At 40.1% G+C, this 26788-nt stretch overlaps 1 protein-coding gene across 1 annotated transcript in view; it reads left to right on the top strand.

Moving 5' to 3' along the window:
- The window catches only part of CFAP299 (cilia and flagella associated protein 299), a 149610-nt gene that overhangs the window by 9110 nt on the left and 113712 nt on the right, over window positions 1-26788 (top strand). Inside the window, exon 2 of the mRNA XM_035554926.1 lies at window positions 3864-3954. Within this exon, the coding sequence (XP_035410819.1) occupies window positions 3864-3954 (91 nt within the window). The remainder of the gene's footprint in view (window positions 1-3863; window positions 3955-26788) is intronic.

Raw genomic sequence — 26788 nt, 5'->3', positions numbered from 1 at the left:
AGGCAGTGCATGCTAAGCTCGTTACCTGTTACAATTACACATGTGATGCTGCAGAGATGCAGTTTCATGCTGATAATGAAATATTCTCTGGTCTCCTTTTCAAGAGCTGCACCAGCCTGCAAGTTTCTATGAGAAAGCAAAGGTATCTTTGGCGTCTCTTCTTTACTGCTATATGATTTGTAGTCCTCTAGATTTGTGGAGGACCTAATCCAGAGGTTTGAAGAAATAACTTTATTTTATTATTTTTTTTAATACATTTAAGCAACAATTTTTGGGTCACTGCAAGTTCAGTAACCTCATTAGACAGCAGCAGTGTTCATGGGGTGCTAGAGAATTCCTCGCTGCTCCTCCCTGCCCAGAGAACTCCCTCATCCAGTCTGGCAGGAAGATGGAACAAGTGTTCACGTGGCCTCTGAATTCCTAACCAGTCACACCCCAGCATTTCAGCCTGTTTATGTGCGGGGGAACTTCTGTGGAGTGGAATGCCTTGATCTTTTCTTTTCTCCCTTGTGCTGTGATGGTTAACTAGGGTGCTAAAAAAGTACATGCTGCTGTGGCAAGGGGACAAAAATTGATTTATTTTTCTTTTCTTGAAGACTGGCTAATAACAAGTGCTCATAAAATGTTCCTGTAAAAGCTGTGTCGTCCTACTCTTTACTCACACAAGATCCATGTATGATTGCAACTTAAATTGTTTTTTAAACCAGTTCATTTCAAATTTAAGTCCTTGGAAGCTTGCAGTCCTTTATGTACAGGTTATTGAAGTCAAACCAGAAGGTTTTTGCTTGTTTGTTTTAATTTTATTTTGAAACAGCTCACTGCAAATTTATGTCTGTAGAAGCTTGCAATTCATTGTGGGCTTCTTAGGTCAGTTCCTGACTGATTTGTTTGGTACTGAAATGAGCCTGACTTGAGCGAGTCTTAAAAATATTCATGTGACCTTTTCTACTGTTTGAACTATGCCAGTTTAAAGTCTCCTGTAAGGAAAATGGGTGTGCTTCTCCTGCGTGGGCAGGCCCCAGGAGGAGAGAAGAAACTCCCAGCTGGCACATAAAGGCAGAGGATACACATCGGAAGGGACAAAGAAGTGAAAAAGAACAAGACTCACAGAAACAACATACACATACAAGCAGGAAATAAAGTGGAAAGTTTACCAATTAGATGTTTGTTTCTACCTCAGAAAAGATTAATGCTTGTTTAGATGTTGTGGGATCCTTCAAGGTCCTGGAGTTTTAGAATTCAGGCTTTTTAAGTGTTAAGCTCCTCTTTTTCTTTGACACTCTTCTTGTTTTCTAAATTATAAAGGTGTACCCCAGATTATTTCTGCTCTCTTGTGATTCAGATTTAACAGTGATACCTCTGTTATTTATCCAGTAAAAGTATGCATTTAAAGGTAGGGGATTTCAGGGAGTCTCAGTCCAATGTGGAGAACACACCTCATGTTTGGTTTCTGCACTCACTGGTCCCGCAAACATGCTTTTTTACTTTTTGTCCATTAGGACGTTGTTGTGAGGGTAAAATGATGATTTTTTTCTATAAATATTTTACTAGATACACATTTTTATGCATTTCTCAGATATGACTCAACAAGAATTTTGCTTTTTTTTTTTGGTCCTTCTTTCTCACCTCTCTTTATTAAAAAATAAGTACTGCTCCATGTGATCTTGGTTCTGTGCCACATAAACCACAATCTGTTGCATTCCTAATGTTTTGTTCACCTGTAATGTCAATTATTTTCCTTTTGGACCATAGTAGAACGAAGTTATTTTAGTAAAACTAAGAAAATATTTATTTATTTATTTTTATTCTTTAACTGAAGTAGAAGCATCTTCCACAGAGCAAGCTGGAAATGTCGCTGAGAATAGCATAGTGAAAATATACATGTCAGATGATTGTTTTTTCTCATCTTACATCCTTTGGAGGTTAGACTTTCAGATATAGAACCTAAGTAGTCAACACAGCAAGTAAGGCACAATAATGCCCCTTGGAATTAGCTCAAGGACTGTGAAAAGCTCCCACCTTACACCTGTGATGCACCTGTGAAATTTTAGCTCTGTGTTTTAACACTCTGTGATTTTTGACATAGATGAGGCCACCCAGTGATCTGTGTCTGAAATTAAGCTGTACTATTTGTGAAAAAGATGTAGGTATCCATTTGTTCTAATGCAGAAGTAACGATGCACTTAGACATAGTTACTAAAACAAACAAATAATAATAATTATACATTGTAGTTCTCTGAAGGTGGGTCAGTGCTTTCTAATGTAATTTAAAGGTAGCATTTTGCTGGCAGTTGAAGGATTAGAGGAATATATTTATTTTTCTTTAAGGAAAGGTGAAGTCTCTGGACAGGTAGATTTAAGTGGGTGAAAACACACAATCTTTCAGGCACCCAAATACTTCTGGCTTGAAATATGAGTAATAAACTTAAGGCAAAGTTAAATGTAACAGTTGTTAAACATGGATTTACTATTCATTTAGTATTAAAATCTGCCAGACAAACAAAGTCTGGGAATTTGGAATTCTTAACTGGGCAGGAAAAGGAAAATTTGATACTCCACTTGTTATTCTTCTTTTATATCTAATTAATTGAGGTGTTTTAATCCGTATGTTAGTCTTTGATTTGTTTTATCTTTACAGTGCAGCAGATGCACTTCCGTAACAGTTTCGAACTAATGTACTTCTGGATAACAGCTGGTGAGGTGGCCAGAGATTGACCTAATAGCTCTACATCAGAGTTTTGGATCTTAGATACAGGCTTTTCACTCTGTTAAAGGACATTACTATGCATGACTATATTAAAAAAACTACCAAAGGGAGTTTTTCTTTTTTTTTTTTATGGCACTTTCATTTGAAACCTGATAAAGTATACGCTTGAAGCAAAGATCTTCCCTGATGCTGTATTCCACCTACTTAGATTGATGTTTGCTGCTGCTTTTTATTGAAATATTCCTGTCAAGATAGTGGGGGATGGTCACAATCCTTCCCCTTTCAGGTAGACATGTGCTGAACTTGGAGGCACTGGTGTGTCTTTGGTTGCTTAAGAGGAACACTCTGATGAGCATTCACTGACTTAGACATTAAAGGGAAAAAAGTTCCTGCTGAAGCTGCTTGAGTGCAAAATCTCAGTGTCCATTTTCTCCTCATCTGTACAAAGCACGCTGGAGTGAGTGCAATGACTGCTGTAGGTGCAGAAGGGCTTTGGACTAGGCTAAGAACGTTACAGACAACAATAATCATAGCTTTAGTCAACAGACAGAAGTGGTACATGTTTTCTGTTTTTAAGTACTGTTTTAGTTGTAGCGTGGTATGTTCCAAAGTTAAGGAGCGATTTTTAGAGTATGCCATCCTTTTTTTGTGATTTTTGTTCTGCCAGTTTTTGTGGAGCAAAATAAGTTTTCTTTTACATGTTTTGTACTTAAGGATAGAGAAAGTATAATGATCCTGCTACACCAGCAATCTAAGTATGTAGTAATTAATTTGATTAGTTGCTGGTGGAAGAGTAAAGTACGGAATCTGTTCAAGTTTATATTTGTACACTGTAAATTTGGTATTCTTACGTAAACGTGACTTTGGCCATAATTCTGTAGATACAGCAGGAGTAATTTAAATGCTTATTTTTTATAATTGAAAATGCATTTAAGTAGAAGTCAACTTGTGATAAACTACTATTATACTGTACTTCTGCAATAGTGATTAATTTTGAAGAATGTTTTAGGGGTATGTAAAATCAGAACAGGCAATAGACAAATTAGCTACGATAGGGTGAGGACTATCTCTTTATATTTACAGAACATTTAACCCAACAGTGAACCCCATACCAATGGCAATAATTAATAGTAATAATTGTACCATTGTTTTCTAGGTTACTAGCAAGCGCAGGAAAAGAACTCAAAGATAACTTTTTGCGGGCCCTGGTGGAAAGAGAAGAAGCCAACCGTGATGGAAAGCTTTCTGTGAGTACCTGTGAGATCACAGTCTTTTCAATAGCTTAAAAATGAATCTGATTTGGAAAAATGATGCTTTTTACATGACAAATTACTGCAGAAAGTTTACAATAGATTGTTTGATTTAGGAAAGATTCACTGAAACCTAGTATTTTGTTGATGTTAATTTTTTTTAAAAAGCGAAATATGTGAAGAAGCTGCCCAGAAATCTACAAACAGGTAAGTGACAAGCTGAATGATGCAAGAGGAAAAACATCTAGAGGAGTATATTTTGATTTCATAAAAACTTCCAGATTCCTGTCATGGAAAATTTATTCCCATGTGTGTTTTACATAGAGGAAGATGCAGCTTACTTGTTAAGAGAATGTGTTTGCAACTCATGAACGTCAGAGTTGTAGGAGTTTCTGTGGGAGATGCTTGAGATGTTGAGCCTGACACAGGAAAGTTTTATGAACACTGCAATGTGCCTCCCGACTCAGCTGGCTCGTGTGTGCTAACTTGTCCGTGTGCTGTGCTTGCTGGTGTTTTACTCACCCAGGATGATGCTGGCTGGGAGGCCACGTGGGAATCTTTTCAATACTGTTTATCACAGTATCCTTCTGGACAAAATGTCCAGTGTACAGCTAGACAAATACATAATGTGATGGGTGAACAACTGGCTGGTTGGTCGGCCTCAAAGGGTTATAGTAAGTGGGGTTACATCAGGCTGGTGGCCAGTCAATAGTGGGATTCCCCAGGGCTCCATTGTAGGGCCAGCTCTCTTCAATGTCTTCATAAATGAAATCCTTCCAACTCAGGATATTCTGTGACTTGAGGTCAATCTGCTTCCATTTAAACTTTGTAACACAACTGATAAAGAGTCAGAAGTGGCCATCCTGGTCCTGCTGTTCTGTTTAGATACAGTACTGCTGTTTCTTGCCTTTTTAGTCCATATAGCAGAAGTCTGGATTTCTGTCTGTTAGATTGCCTCTCATATTAAAGAATAGTGATAAAAGAGACTGCAAAGGCAGCACTGGGTGTTTTGGAAGTTGAAAGTGATTGTGATCTTATTTCCTGGTTCTTCCTGCTTAGAAAATTGATCAGGTATAAACTAATAATATTTTTGTTTTCCTTCTACTAATGAAGAAAAAGCATAGCACCACTCCTTCCCTCCCCCCTATAATTCTAGGGATGATATTTATTCTTCTATGGCTAGTTAATTAACCTCGAGAATTTGCAGAGGAAATGCTGCCTGAAGTGTGGTTCTACAACATATGTGAGCAAGCTTTCTCATGAAGCTTCAAACACCTTGTGGTTTCAGCTGGCTGACAAATCTCCTGGGAATTGTGCTTCTTGGCATATTTAGGGATTTCTCCAGGAGAAATATGACACAAAAGGTTAAATGTGTGACAGAAATGAGCTAGGATGGAACAAGGCTGTGAGGGTTTAGTCTGGAAAACAGAAGCGCTCTGTGACTTACTTCACATGTTTACCATAATGTTAGAAAAAAAAAAAAGGAAAGAAAGAAAAAAGAAAGATTCAATTAGTTGTAGCACTTTCCTCTTTTATTTCACTTTCTGGCTCTAGTTTTCAGGGCATGCTGTATCAGAACTGTAATTTCTTCATTTTACAGATGGGGACACTACTGAGTTGCACAGAGCCCTTTTCAGAGCAGAAGAGGGCTAACAGTTTATATTAACAGATTCTTCCAGCCTTACGTAAAGGCAGCAGGGTTGAGCCCAGCCCTTTGGACTGCCCGAGACCCCCCTACCGATCAATTCCAGGATGCCCAGCGCATAGACAAGGAGGAGGAAAACCTCAGCTCCGTCTCTCTGCTCATGGGGTGCTGAATACATTTAGGGATGGGAGATGAAATGTGCTTTTCTCTGACAACAGGGCTCCTAAGGAGGGTGGTAGAAAGAGTTGAGGTCAGCAATAGGCTTCCCAGTCTTGGGGATATAGTGCAGTAGCATTCATTAAACACCTGAAATTGCATCCAGTGCAGTTTGGGAGCTCTTTGGGTTTACTAAACCCCAATTATACACCCAAATAAAGTTTTCTCTTTCTGAGGCATGTCTTGATATCCTGGAGCAAGTTTGGTTTCCCTCTCTGCTCCTGTGCTATGTAGCAGTCTGATACTTGCATGGCAAAGAACATTGAAACATGCATGCAGCAGCCACCACAGCAGTATTAAACAGAGCTTGGATTCAGGAAAGCACTTGTTTTAGTGCTGTGCTTGGTGAGGTATGTGTTGGGCTCTAGAATATAAGGTAGATTAACCTTATAGTATTATATTTTAAAGGCTAGCCTTTAAAAGTAAAAAAAAAAAAAAAAAAAAAAAAAAAAAAAAAAAGTAATGGGGAAATGGTAATTGGGTAAGTGTCCCATGAAAATGCTGACAGCTGATCTCAGTTCCCAAGTTTCCAAACCTTCTGCAGTGGTATGATTTCTAGGTCCTCAAACCAGCCTCTGGTGATATATCAAAAGTTTTTGGAACAGTGAGTATTATTACAGGCTATTCAGTACGTACCTAGATATAATGAAGTATGTCACATCTGAAATTTCAGCTCTGACTCTACTGCAGTTTGTTGCTTTACAGATGACTCCATAATGTTTTCTTAATACACTTCAATGTGCAAATGCATTTCCAAGTGATTTAGAACATAAACCTGTTGGTGGCATTATAGATGCACAAAAGATATTTTTGCTTTTTACTATTATATAGTCAATCATCCAAAAGAGAAAAGATATTCCCTTATGAAACTGTTTCTTTTCATCTTCACAGTGCCACCTGCATTACTGCTGCAGTGTTACAACATTTTGTATGGTTTTGGGGGTTACGCTTGGTCTCTAAGACTACGTACACTGGCTGCTGAGCAGACCAGCCTACCCGAAGAAAACACTGCCTATTGGGAAAGCTGAAGCTGCTGCCCGCCAGACAGCATTGAAATTGCAGGAGTTATATTGTTTGTGTGCTTCTCTGTTCTGAAAGTGATATCCTGCACCTGCTCCTTTTGAGATGGAAGCTCTGCAAGTTGTGGGACTTAATTCCCACTCATCCAAGTAGGTCTAATAAGAATGAGAGATGTGGCAGGGAGTTATCAAATGGCTTTCCATCCTCCTTCGAATGCAACCACGTGACAATAGCATTGAGGGTCTCTCTGAGCTAATGAGTGATTTTATTAAATCCTTGGGTTTCCTTCCTAAAGACTATTCAACATAAAACTAACTTTTCTTAGTCCATCTGGATAAGGCTAAACAAGGCTTTGTGGCCTACCTCAAAAAATCACCACACGTGTGATGACATTGCCATAAGGAGGTTATCTGCCATGACTGCTGGTGGTCTTCAGCACAGCAGGATTTAATGCTGCTTGGTGGGGCTGCCTGCTTTAGAGCTAGACTTCAGGGCTGTTGAAGGAATGGGAGTTGAAAAAGAAAAGGAAAGTACTTGTTCCAAAGCTGCATAAATGTGAGCCTCACAAAAATTTTTGTAATAGTTAGTTGGCTTTATCACTCTCTGCAACAAGGCTCAGCCCTTTATTTTTAAGGGTCAGCAGCACTTGTGCTGCACATCACGGTGACAGGGATATTGCATCTGGGAGACAAGTTCCTGATACAGTGAGCGTTATCAGTGCTCTTGCTTGCTGTTGCTGGCAGGAGCACTGAGGGTGTTTCCAGACCCTTAGAACTCAGCCTCTGCCAGAAGATGATTTCCTACACGCCTTTTCTGGATATATAGCCAGCCCATCCTATTCTTCTTCTCCTTTTCTCTGAGAGGAGGATGAAAAACATCCAGTCGTGAAAACTGCTAAGGCCTCTACCTGGAAGAAGTCTCTCTCAGCTCTGCTCGGTCATCCTGAGGGGATTCCTTAGCTGAGTTCCCTATTTCCTCTCTGTGTTTTATCAGCTTTTCCAGGTTATGCATATGTCAAGTTAATCTGGGAAAATAATTTTCTGAAACGAACCTGTCTCGAAATATGCACTGCATGTACTTGCTTTTAACTAATTCCATTCAAAAGTCTCATGCAGAATAGTTGGTAAGAGAAATAAAAACTAAAAAGCACAAAATGGTTTTAAAAAACAAGCGAGGTGTGCAGGGTGAGGTAACAACCGACTACTGAAATATTTTTTAAATTACCCAAGAATTCTCCACATTCTCAGGTATGAGTTCACCTGAAATCCAATGCAAGTCTTATGATCAGACTTACTCAGCAGGCAGACAGATCTCAACTCCTTTACACAGGTGTATATTTACCCTGTCTAGCCCTCACCTGTACTCTGGTATGCATTAAATATTGCTTGTTTATTCAAGGTGATAAAGGGCTCTGTGGATGTCATAGTTTGTTTTTACAAAAGCTGTAGGATATTATGCAATGCCCAAGAACTCCTTTTTTGTGTCCTAGAGCAGCAAGTCTCACAGTTAGTGTTTGAATACCTTGAGGCTGATCTTTTGGAAGAGGTTTGGGGTAATGGGGCAGAGAGAGAGACTACAGCTAACCTGATGTGTCTGAAGAGAGATGGACCCTGTAAGCATGGATTTGGATTCCACGGAGATCTGAACAAGTTGCAGTTAAAGTTCTCACTGTTTTTCTTCTAAAGTTTTCATTGGTGTCCACATCAGGAGTGTTTAGTTGATTCAAATAATTAGGTAGAATGTGTTCATAGAAAATAGGGGCTTAGTTCTACTTAGTTCTACTGATAGGAAAATAAATAAATGAAGTTCTTGTCTCAGTATTGTGAGAGCTACAACCAGGAGATCAGATGACATTCATGCCTAGTAGAATGGAACTTGTTGATTTTTCTCCCCACTGAGTGTTGGCTGTGTAAACAGTTTGGTGGCTGGGCCTTTTTGTCTTTGAAATGTGTATTATTGAAGCTATATAAAAGCACTGGTTACATCTTGTTCCTTACAGCTATTCAAAGAAACTCTGACTCGGAGAAACCTGTGAATTCAGCAGTTTCTAATGCACACGTTTCCTGTGTTGAAAACTGGATGAAACATAAGATTGCATTATATATGACCAATAATATTGTGCTGATGTGATCTTGTTTCCCTTTACTATTCCCTAAGATCTACGAAGGGATCCTTGTCAAGAAAAAGATGGTGTTTTATAAATGTTTTTCCCTTTTAATTGAACCAGTTTGTCTGTTTAATAAGTCCCCATGGAAATTGCATGATATGTGCAGGTAATCATAACTTAATCTCAATCAGTCACTTATGCCCTTGAAATATAAAAAAACATGTCAAATTCCATTCCATTGGAAAGAGAATAGTATGAAGGAAATGTAACTATGTTTCCTGGATGTAGATGTAGTCTTTGTCCAGCAGCTCTCTGAGGCTTAGTATGCCTTCTCTCCATTTAAAAGGGGTAGGGATGAGTGGAAATCATGCTCCTTGTTCAGATTTATTGTGCAGATGACAAGCAGAAGTCTTTTTTCCTTACAGCTCCAGAAATCATAGGCATCGTTTTCTGCCATTGTTTGCATAGTATATAATGCTGAGGCATGTTGGCAACAGGTGTAACGGAGCATAAAAACACCTGGAAATGAGCCCACGGGATACAGCATCCTCTGAACCCCAAAAGCAATTGTTGGGGTGCTGGCTGTACACTTAAGGTGTAGTTTTACTTATATTATTTCACTCTTAGGATGATCAACTTCTGGCAACAGAAAATGGCGAATGTTATTTTAAAATGTATACAGCACACTGAGGCAGCTCTTAAATTTACGGTGTTTTTTCCTTATTTTTGTCTAAACTATTCTAAAGAAATATATCTGATAATGACCACTTAATAAAATGATATTTTGTTTTTGGCAAGATTCCTTCTCTGTAAGTTGTAGGTACAGTATAATGGAAAAACTGTTTTAGATTAACTGAAATACATGGATTATGGGTTGTTTTAAATGCTTAAAAATGCATGATTAGGTATACTATGTTTTCCATGGGAAGTCTGCAAAGCTGAGACACCGCGTAGAAAAGAACGTGGCAAAAGAAGAGCAACATAGAGCATCTTTTATTTCTTCATTCTTTGCTGTAATGTATCAAAAGTGAAACACAAGTCAGGTAAGCAAAGTACACGTTCTATAATACTTCAGTTGTGTCATTTTACTGTCACAGCAGCAGTGAATGACTGCAAATTACTCATGCTGTGGCAAGTGGTCAAGTTTCAGACCAGCTGACAGCAAGGCATCAGGCGTGTTATTTGAAGGGTTTGAACTGTCATCAGAAGATCTCGAGGCTCATATACAATTTCGATCAACATGCATAATTTTTTAATGGCTATTAATTTAAGACCAATTAAGTTCCTTTAAAGACCTCATAATTGGTTTTGTTTGTCTCAGGAGTTTTTGATTCTGTATGAAGACAGCTCGGAAGGGCCTGGTGAAAGATGGCTTACATGTCCATGAGGGTGTGTCTGCGTTGGCTTTTGAGTTTAGGTCATGAGAGAAATTTTGAAATAAGTCTTTCAGGAGGCCCCACTTAACGTGCATTGATCTTGCATTGCAGAACAATCTTGGAATGCACTAGTTGGCTTTAATTGCGGGAGAAGGAAGTTAGGCTCTAGGGGCACTTAGTCTCTCATGGATAGCCTGTTCTTGGGATCAGATTAGAGTTACAGTGAAGTAACTCCCTCAAAACATGTATGATGCAGGGTCTTTGGCCAGACGGTTTTCACTCCTAAAGACCTGCTGTTGTGTGACTGTCCATAGCCTGAGGTCTCTGCTGCATAGGACCTAGATTAGTGAAAGATACTTGCTTTCTAGTAGATCTCTGAAATACATGAAAACCAGTAAAGAATAGTAATCATAGTGTGGAAATAGGTAGTGTTACAAATGTAACTATAAATAGAGCAAGTGTATGTTGCAGTTGAGCCTCCTGCATTTGTGGTGGTAGAATGTGCTAAATGCTAGCACATGCAATGGAAAACTTCCATTGTGGCCTGTCAGCTTGAAGAAATAAAATGTCCAAGTCAGAGGATTCCTTGAAGTGGGTAATGCGTTGCTGGATCATCAAAGGGCATCCCTAAAACACAGTCAAACAGACCATCATAGACTATAAGTAAATTAAACAAAACCTGCCATTTTGTTTTCCTACAGTAGCTATAGTTTCCTGACTGAGAAGACTGATTCTCAACATCAGGAAAGTTGCATGAATACAATTTAACAACCATATAAGAAATATTTCTAAAGATCTTCTTTTGTTTTGAAACAATGAGTTGGTTGTATATGTTGTTGATGGATTTACTTTCTTCTCAAATTGTGTATTAAACAAAGGGTAAGAATGGAAATGTGTCTATAGAAATGCATTAATTAGAAAATATGTTTTTAGACTCAGTGTATTTTGGTTAAATCATTGACTAAAACATACATGGGGAAAAAACGTGCTAAAAGTCTTCCTGACTCACAGAAGAACATGGTTTGTTTCCTAGTCTTGAAGCACCGTGTTGCAGTGCTCCTGCTTCTACAAGAGATTGAAAAGGGACATTGAAAATTATTGGGATGGGTTTTCCTCTAGCAAAAGTAAATGAAGAATTGGAGGGTTCAGGTAGTGTTACAGGAGTTCATTGTCAGACGTTATCCAGGCACATGGAAAGTGAGTCCAAGCAGGTATTGCGTTGTCGGCTGTCTTGGGATGGGGATGCCTGCAGTAGTCTCTTTCTGTGGGAAGGGCATGGGAGCCACTGTCTTACCCTTTCTAGGAACAGCAGCAGAGTTCAGATGTGGTGCCTTTCCAGTTTATTTTGTCTTCTGAAAGTTTAAGTGGCTCTCAGTGATTCAAATGTGTGATTGACCTTCCATGGTGGCCCTTGGATTTGCCTGTACCTGGGGGCTGGAGGGATTTTGGTGAGAGTGACTGATGGAGGTGAAAGTGCTGATTTGAAAGAAGGACAACTCTAACCCCTTCCTGCAATGGGGAATGATGGTATGGCTACTGCAAGAAAAAAAAGGCAGAAAAATGATTTGAAATCATCATGTGCAAGGAATTTGATCTTTAGTCTACTTCACATTCTCAGCAGTAGTTTTCCATAGGTGTAAATGCAAACCTGGTGGATATTACAGAAATTAAAACTGATTACACACGAAATCCCAATTGGTCTGTTTAACTCAAGAGAAAGTTCTTCATCATTCCTGCATACCCACGAACCTTTGTGAATGCTTCTGTTGAACAAGTTGTCAGTTCTCAGGAAATAAGTAATAACACATGATTTAATTGGAAAAGCTATTTTCTTAAATAGCGCGCACGTGTTTTAAGAGCCTTTTAGTGTTTGCACTTAGTCATCATATTTCAGGTTGTGTTTGTTTTACCCGGTAGTGTAAAACAAATCAGCAGGGTGATAAAAAGATATCTGGGCAAGCTCAGTGAAATATGATGGTACTGATAGAAAAAATGTGATATTTCCAAAAAACAGTTTTTCTGTTTCAATCACTGACTTTTAAAAACCACTAGTGCCCGAGTTTATTTATCAGTATTGTCAGCTCTTGAACCTTTACAGTAGGAGTATTTCTCTTTTCCTAGCTATAGAGAACAAAACCCAACCATCTGGCTGCCTAATGTTACCAAACAATGACTTTCACATTATAAATGATTACCTCTAAAAGCAGCAATGGAGAAAGGCAGAAAGAGGTGATGCATGAAAGCTTTTAGTGGAAATGAATGAAATAAACAGCTATTCTGTCAACAGATCTTTTCATTTGCTCAAATTAACTAATGATCTGATAAGTGAGATTCAGTGAAACCCAGCTGTAAGAAAGGACATTCAAAGCATTACTGAGAGAAGCATAACAAGACAGCTGGAAGGAGAGCTAATAGGTTTTAAGGGCTTTCTCTACATTGTAGGCAATATTCCTAAATATTTTCCTTGTTAGCATTTGAGTGATGTTCTTGGCCACCTTGCCTGTTAACCTGAGCATCATGATAGCTGTACTTTGTACACACTTGTGAACTGTTGGACCTGTTGGAAATAAATTATTGAAGGGGAAGTTGTTGCTCATTGTGACAACCTGATCGCTGAGAGTGAATGTTTACTGCCAGAGCCATCCGATATGATGATTTTGAATCTACAAGAATTGATTTTAAGAATCATCAGATTGTAAAAAGTGCCCAGTGCTCTCCTAATTCAAACCATCACAGAACTAGTCAATAACAGCATATGCTTTCATTATTGTATATGTTCTTTGAACTTCAGAGTAATAAATGACCCTAGCACGTGTGTAATGTACGCCTACAAGTCATTCCTTTCAGACCTAGAAAACAATTGAGGTCAACCACATGCATCAACTGAAACCCTCATGAATGAAAAGACAACATAGATGGGTTTTATCTCACAGGAACTTGAAATGTGGGGACATTGCAGTACGTGGGAAATGTTCCATTTTGTGTGGCAATTATACTAATACAGTTGCAATAGAATATGCTCTAAATAATTCAGAATTAATAGCTTATATGATCACTTTGGGAACTATTGTTTGCCGTTTTTGGGAGGTTGTAGGGAAGTTTCATCGGAACTGGGACATGAGCTCACAGATGAATACTTGTCAAGCAGTGGAACGTATTTTCTATTCCAGCTTTCCAAAAGGGTTAAGGGAGTGCTCTGCTCTCACCAAAAGGAACAAGTGACATGCAAAGCATGCTCCCATTCTCACTGTAGGCCAAAATCCACCTCTAAGCTTATTTACTCTGTAGTTTCAACATTTTTTTTCTGGTACAGGAACAAAATTACTATTTCTTGGCTAACACAGAAATCTTAAATATAGGACTTTGTCCCTAATCTTACAAATATTTATGCATATTGCTTAAATGTACTACCTAGAGCAGTCCCACTGACTGTAGTGAAAGCTTTAATGAAAAAGGCTGCAGATTTCAGTGGTGCTATTCATGACAGTATGGGTGATGTCTATCAGTGCTAGCAGGACTGGAGCTATTCAGTGTGTTGAAGAGGAAGGTAAACATACAATCAGATTAGAAATTTTATTTATCTAGGATAATATCATCTAATAGCTGGTCTGCTTTCAACATGATATAAAGTAAGCTTGACATATCGTTGATTTTTACCTAAACAAAACAATATGGAAAACCAATATGTAATATATTAGTGTATATTCGAATAGATTCAGCATTTTGGAGGATTGCGTTTGTGTGTTCAGGAAGAGTGATTTTACTTTGAGAGAAAAATATTTTTTAAAAGCTCAATTTATAATATGGGCATTTCACACTTGGTGTTTGACCAAAGGTGTTAGTGTTGCATTCAGACACAATTTTTTATTTGTTTGCAAAACAGGGGTAAGAATGATTTTTAGTTTCAGACCTCTTACAGTCTCATTTTCATTCTAAGAGTTACACAGTTTTACTTAGAATTTGTAAAATGTTTTTTTCACAGCTGTGTATGGTAATGAAGCACTACTGAAGAACCAGTGAGGTATTTTATATAATGAGATTTGTTTCTTTTAACGACCAAAGTTGGAAATCTGTCCTGTTCCTCGGCATATTTGTAGGAAATCTGATGAGTATTTTGGGCAATTAATTGAGAGCAGAAATGGGCCACTGCTGCTGTGCTGTGTAATGTTCATAAGGATTAATCATTGTGTCTTTTCAAAGGCATGAAGTTTAATGGGGTCTGTTACTGTGCCTGTTATGTAGCCAAGGGGTATGGAAAGTGATGGGACATTTTTGTTTGTTTTTTTTTCCTAGCCAACATGATGCATGTGTCAACTGTCAGGTATTCCAGAAGTGGATTTTCAGCAGGGATCCTGCAGATTAACTCGGAGGTGGTACCAGGAGACATGTTGAGTCCCTGCTCACAAAGCACCCTCCTTTGATTCCTTCTTTCTTTACTGTTTTGTGGCTGTTGAGGTTGTATGCTTGGAAGATGTGCACAGCACTCGTTGCTATGACCGTGTTGTAGCATGAACTCTTTCAGGCTTTTTGATGCCTGTAAATGAATGATCTTTAACGAGCATTCATAGCCAGCTGGCTGCCCTTGAAGAGCTTGGGACTGCCATCGTGCCCGTTTGATGCCACTGCTGCTTGTCTGAAGCAGACACCTGCCCTTGAGGCCGTGCTGAGGGTTGACTCACAAGATCAGGGAACATGTCTTAGGAAAAAAAGCCAGGCACAGTGTTGCCGGGGCACGCAAAGTCTTTGAGGAAGAAGGGAACATGGCTGTTTCATGAGATCTAGGTTCTGGGTGTGTTTCCTGAAACTGAAAACTCACAGCAAGGCTGGAAGTCCTGAAAACAGCTCTTCTCTCTGGCAGGCAGGCTGCTATTGTGTGAAAATTAAATGTGTTCCCTTCAATAATCTGGGAGAGTACCAAGTATTTATCTCAAAGCAAGTGAAAAAGCTAGTGAGAGAGATCAGCATTTGTGAGTATTTTAGAAATTTATTTTGATCTGTGTTTGTTTTGAAGTAAAATTTGTGTTGCTTGTAGATAAATAATGCTATATTGGCTTGTTAGATGTAAGCATCTCAGAGTGGTAAAGTTACAAAACACCACTTCAGCTGTTTGAAACTTAAAGTGTACCTCACTAGACAGCCACGCCTGTTTGTTCCACCACTTCATAAGTTTTGAACAGCTCCCCAGGGGGGAAAAAAAAAAAAACATGCTTTGCAAATCTCCAATCTGTCGTCTTTATCTAGGAAATGATTTTCTCTATGAAGAGTAAAATCACAGAACTACATAGTGCAATGAGCTATCTTCAAGAAAACCCTGAGAAATATGACAATGTTCAGTTTCATGATTGACTTTAAAAGGAAACGAATCTAAGTTCCAACAACACTTGTAAGTATCTGTACGTAAAATAGTATTGCTGGACCTAACCAGTAGCCCCTTGTACTAGGTCTTGCACAGTTAGAAGAGATCTTAGCTTTTTACCAGCATCCTGTAAATAAGGAGAAGGGATGCATTTTCCCTTGAGAAGAAAATTCTCTTGACATGCCATAAGCACTCTGCAGCAGTGCTGGGAACAAACTTCTTTTCAACATGTTGATCGTGGGATCACTGGGTGCCTGCTGTGCTCGAGGAATGGCTCAGTGGCTGCCAGCAGATGATCAAATAAACAACTCCAGTCAAAGAACATAATCTGAACTAATGGAGATAATTATTCTCTGTTATTCAGGAATAATACAAAAATAGTATATGCTCTGTAGATTAGTGTTTTTTGTTGTTTAACAGTAAGTATGGAGTACTTCTTGCTTAGAGCCTGTGTTCAGACAGCTCGAGGCTGACGCTGCGAGCGTTCTGTCTCCCTTCCAGAACGCTGTCTTTTTTTCAGTCCCCTAGTGCCATGAGTAATGGCCATGAGATGCTTCAGCTCCTTTTCTGCGTTGTCTGACAGGGAAAGATGGATGCGTGGTCTCTGTTGAGTAGCCTCTCTGCTTTCCCTCTCCTGCCCTTGCATATTACACTTACCAAATACGCTCCTTCTTCTCAGGTTTGGTTCCTGCCTTTGTCCTGTTCTCCATTGCTTTCACTGAACCAGCTGCCTTCAGTTCCAGAATGCAAACCTATGTGCTGAGATGTGGTTCCTGCCTTTTTCTTCAAGCAAGGGATTGCCTTTGCAGTGCATTGCCTTGGCAGCACCTTTTTTTTGAGGTAACTGTGCAATGTCTTGTGTGACAAGGCCCTGGCAGGAGCTGACTGTCATCACGGTAATGAAAAGAGATAATAACATCTAAAAGTCAGCATTCATGGTCAGTTCCAGTTGAATGTGGTTCAGCAGAAGTTGGTTATGAAACTGTCACTGACTGCAGTGGGATCTGGTTTATGGTGGCTAGCATGAGATGAATTGAAAAGAATCGCTTAATAGTAGCTGCTGCTGATGGCCTGAGAGGCACGCACCTGCTGAGGAGTCCCCTGAAGTGCCCCTGTTCGTGTTTGTGTATGTCCCGATGCATTCTAGCAGCCATCCACTGGCAGATGAGAACAAACGTCCAGCAGGTCCTTTCAGAGCATGTTGTAAATCAGGATGGCTCCTGAGCCAAATGGAAAACCGCATGACCCATGTGACTCAGCTCCCCTGAGATGGTGAATGTTATTCCTGTCAGTTTTTTTCCATCCCCATTCATCAGTTTGAGGCTTTCATCTCCTTTTTAAATCATGGCCTTTCAAGCAGGGGTGAAATTACACCTGTCAGTAATACATGTTCTTATTACTCCATCATTCTGTCATTGCACAAAGGAATTACACGGAGGTATGTCTTGCCATAGAAACCAGTGAGCGCTCTCACTTTCTTTTGAGCTACATTTAATAGCTTCTTTTTCATTATCCAGGGGTAAAAATGAGAGATGTCACCCATACCAGAAGAGCAGGCAGGAGTTGTGAACGCATGCCTGTGTAATTAGGCACGTGGTAATATCTAATCCCTCTGCCAGCACTTAAGCATAAAGAATAAGTTTTCCATCAGAGTCCATCCTGTACCATCAGAAGTTATTTTAGGCACAAATAAGGCTCCGCCATTCACGTCAGTCCTGCACCATTCCTTGTGTATTGTCTGTATATCCATTAAACTCCCAAACATTCTGCTTCTGAAGACAGGAACGTGGGTGTTTCGTACTTCCCTCAGGTACTGCACCGAGTGCCTGGGAGCCCTCCTGACAAGGATCTGTCTTTGTTCTTAATGCAGGCTGGAAGTACTTACGTATTTACTAGGTGACTTATGAGATAGTAGTTGTTGATTTTTTCCAGGTTTTTAACGTGGATCTATTTAATAAAAAGGTTAGATTTCTTTTGAAGCCTCTCCTTTCACAGGCACATTTTCAGTGTGTTTGCTTCTTGGACAGATTTCCATGTTTTACCTTCCTATGTATTAAGGTGTAAGTAACATTTCAGTTGAAGATCCATACTTTGACCTTTAAAATAAATATTTTGACTTAATTTTGATAGAGGAAAAGTAGCTAAGCATTTCTTACAATCTTTTTGGGCTGTTCTTTCTTCCTGTGCATGAGAAGATAGATAAATTTCAGATATTTCCTTCTCTTGTTTGAGATGGGAGTTGTTACTAGCCGCTTAAGATTTGGTTGAAGATTTGGTCACCTTTTTTGACTGCAGTACTGTTTGTTCGGATCTGCTTCAACTTGAGCTGAAATTTATGCAAATTTTGTTTCGAGAAGAATGTGTGGGTAACCATGAAGTAAATCACAGCTTTCCAAGAGGAGTCAGCAGGTATTGCACTGACTTCTCACATAGTGAGGTAAAATTGAGATCGGTTTCTGGGGACTTGAGAATTTGTACAAGAAATATAAGACAAAGAAAAATTGAAGTTTCAAAAGCATTTGAAAAATTAAACTTAATAGTCTAAGAGATAACACATTACACCAGGGACTGCAAATTGAACCAAGAAGGGATCTCGGATGTTGCAAGAAGAAATCCACCACAACAAAGGTTAACTGACATGAGAAAATTGGACTTGTATTATTTCACTCAACTGCATTAGCAGCCTAGAATTCACCCCTTAGCACAGTTGAGTTGTCTTAAGTATACTCTCATAGCTGTGTGGTTCCAGCAACCTTGCGCGAGCAGGTGCACCCAAGCAGCTCCTATTTTGTGAACACAGAGAGAGAACAAAGTTAATGCTTTACCAGGTGCAGTTCACACCTGTGCTGGGAGCCAGGAAGATGGTCAAGGTTCAGAGCTGCATGAGGGTGGCTGCCTGGGAGCTGGGCTCTGGCCAGGAGCCCTGCAGGGCCTGCTTTGGGGCTGGCTCCCTGACTCCCCCCTTCATCACCTGCCCGCCTGTGGGAGCACATGGGTCTGGGGCCTTGCAAGAGTCTTGTTTAGCCCCGCTGATGATTTGAAAGATAGCACTCGGACTGAAAGGGGCTGATTGAGTCAGGGTGTTGTTGTTGGGAAGAGGTAAAATGTCCGGTTGGCAGTGATGTACATGCCCTGTTCTGAAATGATTTTTTTCACAAGCTGAGCCACCAAGGGGAACATAGGAGAACTGATCTACAAATAATGAGTTTACAGATATCTGTAGGCTTAGGTATCAGATAGCCAAGTGTAACGGTGTCTAACTGTGTTATGTTACAGTGCTTTTAAGTTGGTTTAGAAAGCAGGCATGCATGAGGAGATTTTAACTAAATCTGCAGACCTGGGTTTACAAATCAGTGTTTTGGGAAGTTCCTGAAAGCATTTGTTTGTAAGGGGTTTTCTGAAACAGAATCTGTCATCCATCCCTACAATGGAAGTCAATGTCAGCTGCAGCATGGCTGCTTCACAGGGAAAGCAAACCAGCTGGGGAAAATGAGCCCTGGAACTCCGGCATTAACAGGGAAAAAGATATCCTGCAGCTCTGAAGCAAACCAAAAGTCTGAGTTCATAATCACTGCTTCAGTTACCACATAGGAGTGCATTTGTTCTGTTCTACATAAACCAGTTCTCTCCATTAACTGTAGTCTTACCAAAGGGATTTTTACATACAAGGAACTTCTTGTATGTAGTTGACCAAAAGAGAGCAACATTAATAGAGCAGTTTGAATACTTTATTCAGTGTACTGGCAAAGTAAAGCAGAAAAACATGAAAAGCTACATGGAGAAAATACCAGTTCCCTCTGCAGTCCACAGAGATGTTATGGTGCACGCCATACAAAGGACATAGCAACACACATAGGTTTTCACCCAAGGTCTGTGCTGGTGCCCGTTAGGTCTGGACTCATGCACCTGACAGACTGGCCAACAGGATTTTTGGTGTGTTTAGTCATAATTTTTTGGGTTCACTTTACCTTTTTTCTGTTTGAGTGCTCATAGTAGCTGGCTTTCAAGGACTGCAGAGGAGCTTTGCTCTTCCCTGTGTGTGAAATGTGTGTTGGGAGTTCATCTATGAATATGTAGTCTATGTGACTTAACTGCTCACTGATTTTTACAGGGAAGAGGGTGACAGAATGGAGAAAGCAGTTAGCGGAGTTAGTACATGAATATGTTTGTCTGTGATGCAGATATCCCAGATACTGATATTCCAGATGCTGAAGATTCATTCATATTCCCGTATTCAGGGAGGCAGGGATGGAAAGAGGAAAAGGTGGAAAACTGGGAAACAAGCGGTGAGTAAAGAATAAAAATGGCCAAGCCAGAGGTGCTGGGAGATGCGTAGGAGCTGGTTGCAGAATTTGCATGGGCAGGCTCACAGTGCATGTCTGACAGGTGGGCAGTGCTACTGTCCAAACCGAGCTGCTGTGGGGGGGAGCCCCGAGCGCCTGAGCAAGGCTAGAGTCTTGGCACTCATTCTGTCGGACTCCTGGGAAGGAGCAATACTGACACATAGTAGTAGAAGGTCACTGCTTCTTCTTGGTTTTAACCCCAAGATGCTTTCTCAGTGTTGCTGTTAGTAGAAAGACAAAGGATGATCTTTCTTCTTTTTTCTTGATTTTTTTTCCCCTTGTCTTTTCAAGTCATAGAAGGTTGAGGTCTTAGTCCCCTCATGAAAGGATGTCAAGCTGTGTTAAAAATTATTGCTGGTGAAGAGACTGCCATGTCCTCAGAATACACCTTGGGGGCACTTTCTTCCTTGTGTTTCATCTCTCTCTTCATTTGCCTCCTGAGAGTGGAAGTTGTTTGGGACCTGGAGTGTGTTTCGCTGGGCTCACACGTGCACAAAATGGAAGTTTCTCATGGAAGGCTGGAGATGCTCCACAAATCAAAATAGTTTGTGTCTAGTTACGTTTTCCTATTGTCAGCACAATTCCTGAGAAAAGGGTAGCATTAGGGAAACAATGAGCCAAGTTTTTAATTCACCAAGTGGTCTTGGCATCTTTCATCAGTTCTTGCCATTTTGTTTTGATGGTTCTCCTTTTCTCCTGTATTACCCTTCTCCACGATGTCTCTGACTTGCCTTAGCACTCACCTGTCTTGTTTCCAGGCTAGCGTCTGCATCTTTGTTTTGCTTTTCACTTTCTTCACTCATATCTCAGTATATCTCGGCCACGTCTGTAGCGTTTCGGGATGCTTAAGGAGGCTTCTTCTCTTCTCTTCTTGTGAACCCATGTATTTTCCTTCAAAGAAGTTTTAAAATGGGAGTGTTGGTAGGACTCTGCATAATTCCTGTTTTCAAGTAAGGTGCTAAAACACTTGTCTTTTATGGAAAATAGTGACTAAGATTTTAACCCATGATTCTGCTTACTAAGTTTTTCTTCTGTTCAGAAAAACACTGTCAAATGTGTCTATAACTAGATTAATAGAGAGGATTTAGAGTTTTGAGAGAGGAACTAATTTAAGTAGATCATGCATGCCTCAACTAAGTTGGAGTAACAGGAATTATTTTTTCAAGTAATTACGGAATGAGGTGAAAAAGGAAGTTGAGATCAAAATTTTTTTTTGTCTTAGCTGTAAGGAGAGAATTGCAAGGGGAACTGTCCTGTTGCTAGTAACACAGCAAGTGAAATTCTGGTCGCTGAAGAGAAAATTGCTTCTGATACACAGCATGGTTGAGATTTATTGGATTTAACCCCAAGACACTTTCTCATTGTTGTTGTTAGTAGAAAGATGAAGCTGAATCAAAGCTTGGCTGAGCTGAATGTTTTCTGAAGATTTCTATTGTTTAGAAATGTTATCTGTGTCTCATTTTTTTCCTGCCTGCTTTTTCTCCAGTCTTCTTTGTCTCCTTTGTAAATATTTAAGTCTTTTTTTTTTTTTTTTTCAATTGCTAAAGCCACGAGCATCCATCATGTCTGCTGTTGCTTTGCCAGTGAGCTTGTGCTGACTCAGCGCACCCTGAGGCATCTCCCATCAGCAGGCTCACGGACGGTGCCGTTTCTGGCAGGCCGGCTTGGAGCTCCTTGACAGGGTGGCGGATGCAGCTGGAGCAATTCTAGAGCTAAAAACCAAGGAATAGTTCTCTTGAGTCATTTAGTAGGAGCTTAAACTCTGAATCAGCAGGCCAGGGAAGTGTGGCAGTAAGGACATACTAGTCCTGACCTGCCTGGCATTGGCTTAGTTTTGGCTGCATTTTGTGTGATTTGAGAGTTGTGTTTATGTGCATTGTTTGCTCAGAAATGTGTTCCTTAACTGGAGGAAAATACCTTCTATGACTTTATATAACCGTTAGCTGCAGTAATGTCGGGTTGTCTGCCAAAAACAAGCTGAAGAAAATGCTCAGGCTTTCTGTTGCCTTGTCTGTGAAACTCCGATCCTGTTTAAAATCATTGATCGAGTATTAGATAGCTGTTGTCAGCAAGAACTAATAAAGTGATGACTCTGAAGAACCTAAGAGTTATGTGTAGCAGTGGGAGATTATTCAAGAGCTGTCCAAACATCTTCTGCACAATGTGCACAATACATCGGCAGGTAGGGGCAAATGCAGTTCAAGCAGAGCATGCAAAATTTCAGATCACTGTGGGGCAAACCACATTTCTTAAAGTCTTTCCAGCAAAGAGAAGCACCCTATTCAGCTGCTTTACATCAGCCACAAGTTCTTACCCTTGTGTTTTTGTTTTCTGTTGGATTTCTTGTCTTATTCTTAAACACAACAAGTCAATCCATGGCATGCATTTAGAGTATTTGATTTGCTAAATTAGCTAACATGTCAGGATCAAACAGGCAAGGTTTACATTAACAATATGTTCTACAATCCTTCAGTGTTTTCTCATGAGAGTTGAACTTAAAGAACATTGGGCACTTTCAGTGGGTGTTTGAAAACTTTGTATTACTGAGAAACAAGAACAAAATTTGTTGGAAGGCCTATTTGTTTTTGTGACTGCACATCATCCTCAGGCAAAATAAAATGAACTTTGCATTGCTTTTTCACCAGTAGCTATTGGATAAGCTTTTTGCCTATTAGCAGATGAAGATAAAATACGGACTGGAACAGTTGAAAGATAAACGATATAACTCAGAGGGCTAGGTTCACTGGGGTCACTGGTGTCTGTAAAGAAATTTTAGGACTTCATCAGTATGATGGGCTGTCTTCTATTGCATGGAACATGGCAGAAACACTTCCCCTTCCTTTGATTTAGCCTTGAGGGCTGTTATTTTTTCATTTACATTTTTCCTCTGAACCCATCCATTAATTGCAGAGCAGTGAAGTTTGCTTTTATGGAAAGTATCTGTGAACAAAAGAGAAAGGATGAAACCTTTTGTATGCCAAAAGAATACTGTAAATTCTATAAATAGTAACATTTATCAAAGCATGTGGAAAGTCTCTGGTTTCATGTGACCAAAGATTTTGTGTATTTCACTTGAAAGACAAATTAAGCAGAGAACCTAGAAAGCATGTTTAATTATAAGCACACAAAGAGCTTTGTATGCAGCAGCTCTGTATGTGTGTTTAAAGACAGGTATGTGCATAGGTATTGTGCTGATTTGTAGATAGGTGATGGGTATTACAGAGGGTATCCTGTACTGTGGCTGCCAGAAATCCTTATCTCCAACAAAAATTTTGCTGTCTTTTTGAACAAAGAGGACCCAGAAATTGGTATGATCCTAGCTTGCCATGCTTGTAGTTTCTGGCAGGAGGACAGTTGTAAATAAGAAAGGGAATGGGGTATAAATGTTTGGCTACATTTACTGACAGTTACTTAAATGGAAAAGGAATGAATTTGTCCCTGTTGGACAAACTGTAGCCCAGTGTGGTTTCCTGTCAACTCAGTGGGATAGGGATTGGGAATTCTATTAATCATGGCTCTTACTGAGGCTTGTGTATATGGGTAACTATGAACTGTTTTCAGGTCACTGCAGTTTCTCTGATTTCATTTCATGTAATTTTTCACTTTAGGACTATAGCCTTTCTATTTCTTGTAAGACTATAGCAAACCTATTATGTGTGTCATGAGTTGTTTCTTATTCCCCCTTTAAAATATGAGGTCTCTTCCCCTTTGTTGTTTTTTTTTTATGGAAACATCACTGATTGATACTTAATTCTGAGTAACCTTCTGTTCCTGAAAACTGATGCTGAGAATGTAACAAATGAATAACGTCACAGGCTTTTGAGCTTAATATCTGGGGAGATATAATCAGGCATATTGATTCTTTCCTTCCTGCATTTCCTTTCTCTGTAATTACAAACAAGTTTCTGCTTGTGGAATAACTCAGTATATTCCTTAGAAAAATCACTTATTCACAGCCTGAATGCTAAGTAAGCTAAAGAAGGAATCAGTTGTAACAGGGAACACAGATTTTCTGTTTGGAGAGGTGTTAATACTTTCCTTATTAGATCAGAAATTACATCTCCAGCAGTTACACTACTGTGGGCTAAGGTCTTGGCCTAGCTCACGGACTCGCCCAGTGGAATAAAAGGGGAGTGTAACTTGTGAGAACTATTCAGGTTAGGTGTTGCAAGTGGAATAAGATTGTAGGGCATAGGGTTGTGTTTACATCCCCTCTTTCCTCAAGAGGGCCACTAGAGCAGGAGGCTGACTGGCTCCTACCTGAGGTACCCGAGCCAGCGCATTGGCACATGCTGCACTGCTCATGTGGGACAGCCGCTGCAGGGGAAGGGATGCGGCAGGCTGGGCAGAGAGGACGTGGTTAGGTGGTGCGAGATCGTTGGATGTTGGGAGAAGTCATTGGCACAAGTTTACCTGGGCAACCTGCTCTAGGGAACCTGCTTTGTTGGGCCCAATGGTCTCCTGAGGTCCCTTCCAACCCTACAATTCTGTGATTCTGTGGTCAGAGGGAAATCAGATCACCTTGCAGTTGAGCGAGAAGACAAGTGGATAGGACGAAGTTAGGTTTCTGTGGGAAAGGCAGCAGGAAGATACAAAGTTTGCTTGCTGATTTGCAGGTCATTTCTGGTAGGAGACTCTGGCTTCTCTTCTGTGGTGTTTCAGTGATGAATCCCCTCTTCTGAGTTAGAAATAAGGGTTTTGCTATCGGCACGACTGTGGCACCACAGGTTTTGTACAGCATTAGGACATGTCAAAATTGATAGATTGTAAGAGTAAAAAAAACCTGGAGTCTTATAAAAGTAATGATAATGGAAAGGTCTTGTGCTTTCTGGGACAGGAATACCACAGTAGACATCAGGAGAACAAAAATGGACTCTTACTTGCTTTTTACTTCAACTAATCAAACTGGAAATGTTAACAAGTCATTGTCAGCAGTTGGTAATAGATACAGTATCACGTACAGTAACAAGCGGAATTGATAGACAAGCATTTTCTTTCCTCAGCTTTGGAAACCAATGGTTGTCAATGCCTTTCCATTTCCTTGACACACCACACAATGGCAGCGTTTGTCTCTGGTTTGTACAGCCAGGGCGGTCAACGTTGAGTAGACCTTGCTTAGCAGAGGTAATAACCTGGTCAGTCATGCAGCTGAAAGATCAAGTTTAAAGCAAAAAAAAAAAAAAAAAACAATTCCCAGCACTATTGTGTTTCAGCTGCAGGTAGAAACTTCCACTCTTCTACTACCCAACCATTTGCCCTTGTCATGAGGACCAAAGGCAGGAGGAGAGGTTGATTTGCACTCTTACATCTTGTAAGGTAACTCTGAAAATAGAGAGAGTGCAGACACCTCTCAGGTGACCGAGCACTAAATGTCACGTAATTAGGGATTTGATCCTTCATCTGATCCTCTCATTTTCCGTTTCAAAGTTTCATTCTGAATCTGAGGTCTGTTGTGAACTTGTATTTTGTCTGAATTTCTCAGTGCTAAAAGCTGTAATGTCATCACTGGAAACTGTTTAATAGATATATTGGGCACTACTCTGTTTTCTTGAGATATGTTTTTTAACTTATCCTTCTCCAAAATTTATGTTTTTCTTTTCAAAGGTATGGAAGAAAGCCTCATTTTGTTTATTACCCTGTATTATATTGAGAGCTGGGAGGTCTGTTACTGAGTCAGGTGAGAGAAGTACCCCAGTGAAGGAAACTTTGTAGTGCTAGACCTAAATGTACTAACACATGAGAATTGCAGCTGAGCCTTGTCCACATCAACAGGTGGCCCTTCTGAGCTGTGTCACCACTTACAGGTGCCAATGCCAGGCTGGCAGAGGCTGGAGGGCATGGACATCATGTTTAAGTCAAGTCCTTGGGCCTCTGGGTTTGAGGTGAGGCTGGGTTTTGCTAAAAATTGTTGTACTAGAGATGCACTGGGTCTTAGAACACATCTAGCATAGTGTGAGAATGTGAGCATCCCTGCGTCTGGGAGTTGTCCCACTGCTAGTATGTTTCTTCTGCAGAAATAGCCAAATTCTGAGCAGATGACTCCCAGAATGAATTTTATGAGTAACGTTCATCTAAGAGGTGCCATCGGAGCAGGGAAGAGACTTGAGGTTTAAAGTAAGATGCTGTTTTATGGGTAGAAACAAGGTATTTTTGTTTTTCAAACACATAATTATTCACAGAATTTTTTTTTGCACTAGTTATTAAAGAAATGGGAAAAAGGAGGAGAAAAATAAACAAACCAAAAAAACAACACCACAAAAATGAAAGGAAGCAAATGAACAACAACAAAAAGACTAGTACTGGTAAGAGCAGCAGAGATGTGATTTATGGAGATGCCCACATATTGGGTTATTCCTGAAGGTTAGGGGAAGCCACCAGGACCTTTGGAGCCTGTCTTGATGGGGCTGCATTTACGAGTTGGTAGCATTGCACATTTAGTGGACCTTGTGCATATATAAAAAAAAAAAAAAAAAAAAAAAAAAGAAAACAGCACATAGGTCTTGTAGCAGAGAAAGCCTTTCAGCAGAGTTCAGCACAAATGGCGTTTTCCTGCAGCAAGTTTTGTGCCATTTTTAGACATGATCAAGTTTATTTCCAGGAGAGCCTGCTGAGGTTTAGGCATGTTCATTAGCATGTTGTCACACCTCAACTTGCCATCCCCTCTTTAGTCCCCGTCAGGCCAGGGCAGTGCCACATACCACCCCAGGCTGTCTGTGAGCAAGGCAGCACAGCCTGCAGAAGAGGGGCTCTGCCTGCAAGGACACAGAT

The sequence above is a fragment of the Cygnus atratus genome, chromosome 4, assembly GCF_013377495.2.
Source record: "Cygnus atratus isolate AKBS03 ecotype Queensland, Australia chromosome 4, CAtr_DNAZoo_HiC_assembly, whole genome shotgun sequence".
NCBI classification, from domain to species: Eukaryota; Metazoa; Chordata; class Aves; order Anseriformes; family Anatidae; genus Cygnus; species Cygnus atratus.
Note: the sequence above shows the minus strand (reverse complement) of the source record. Positions and strands in the feature narration are given on the sequence as shown.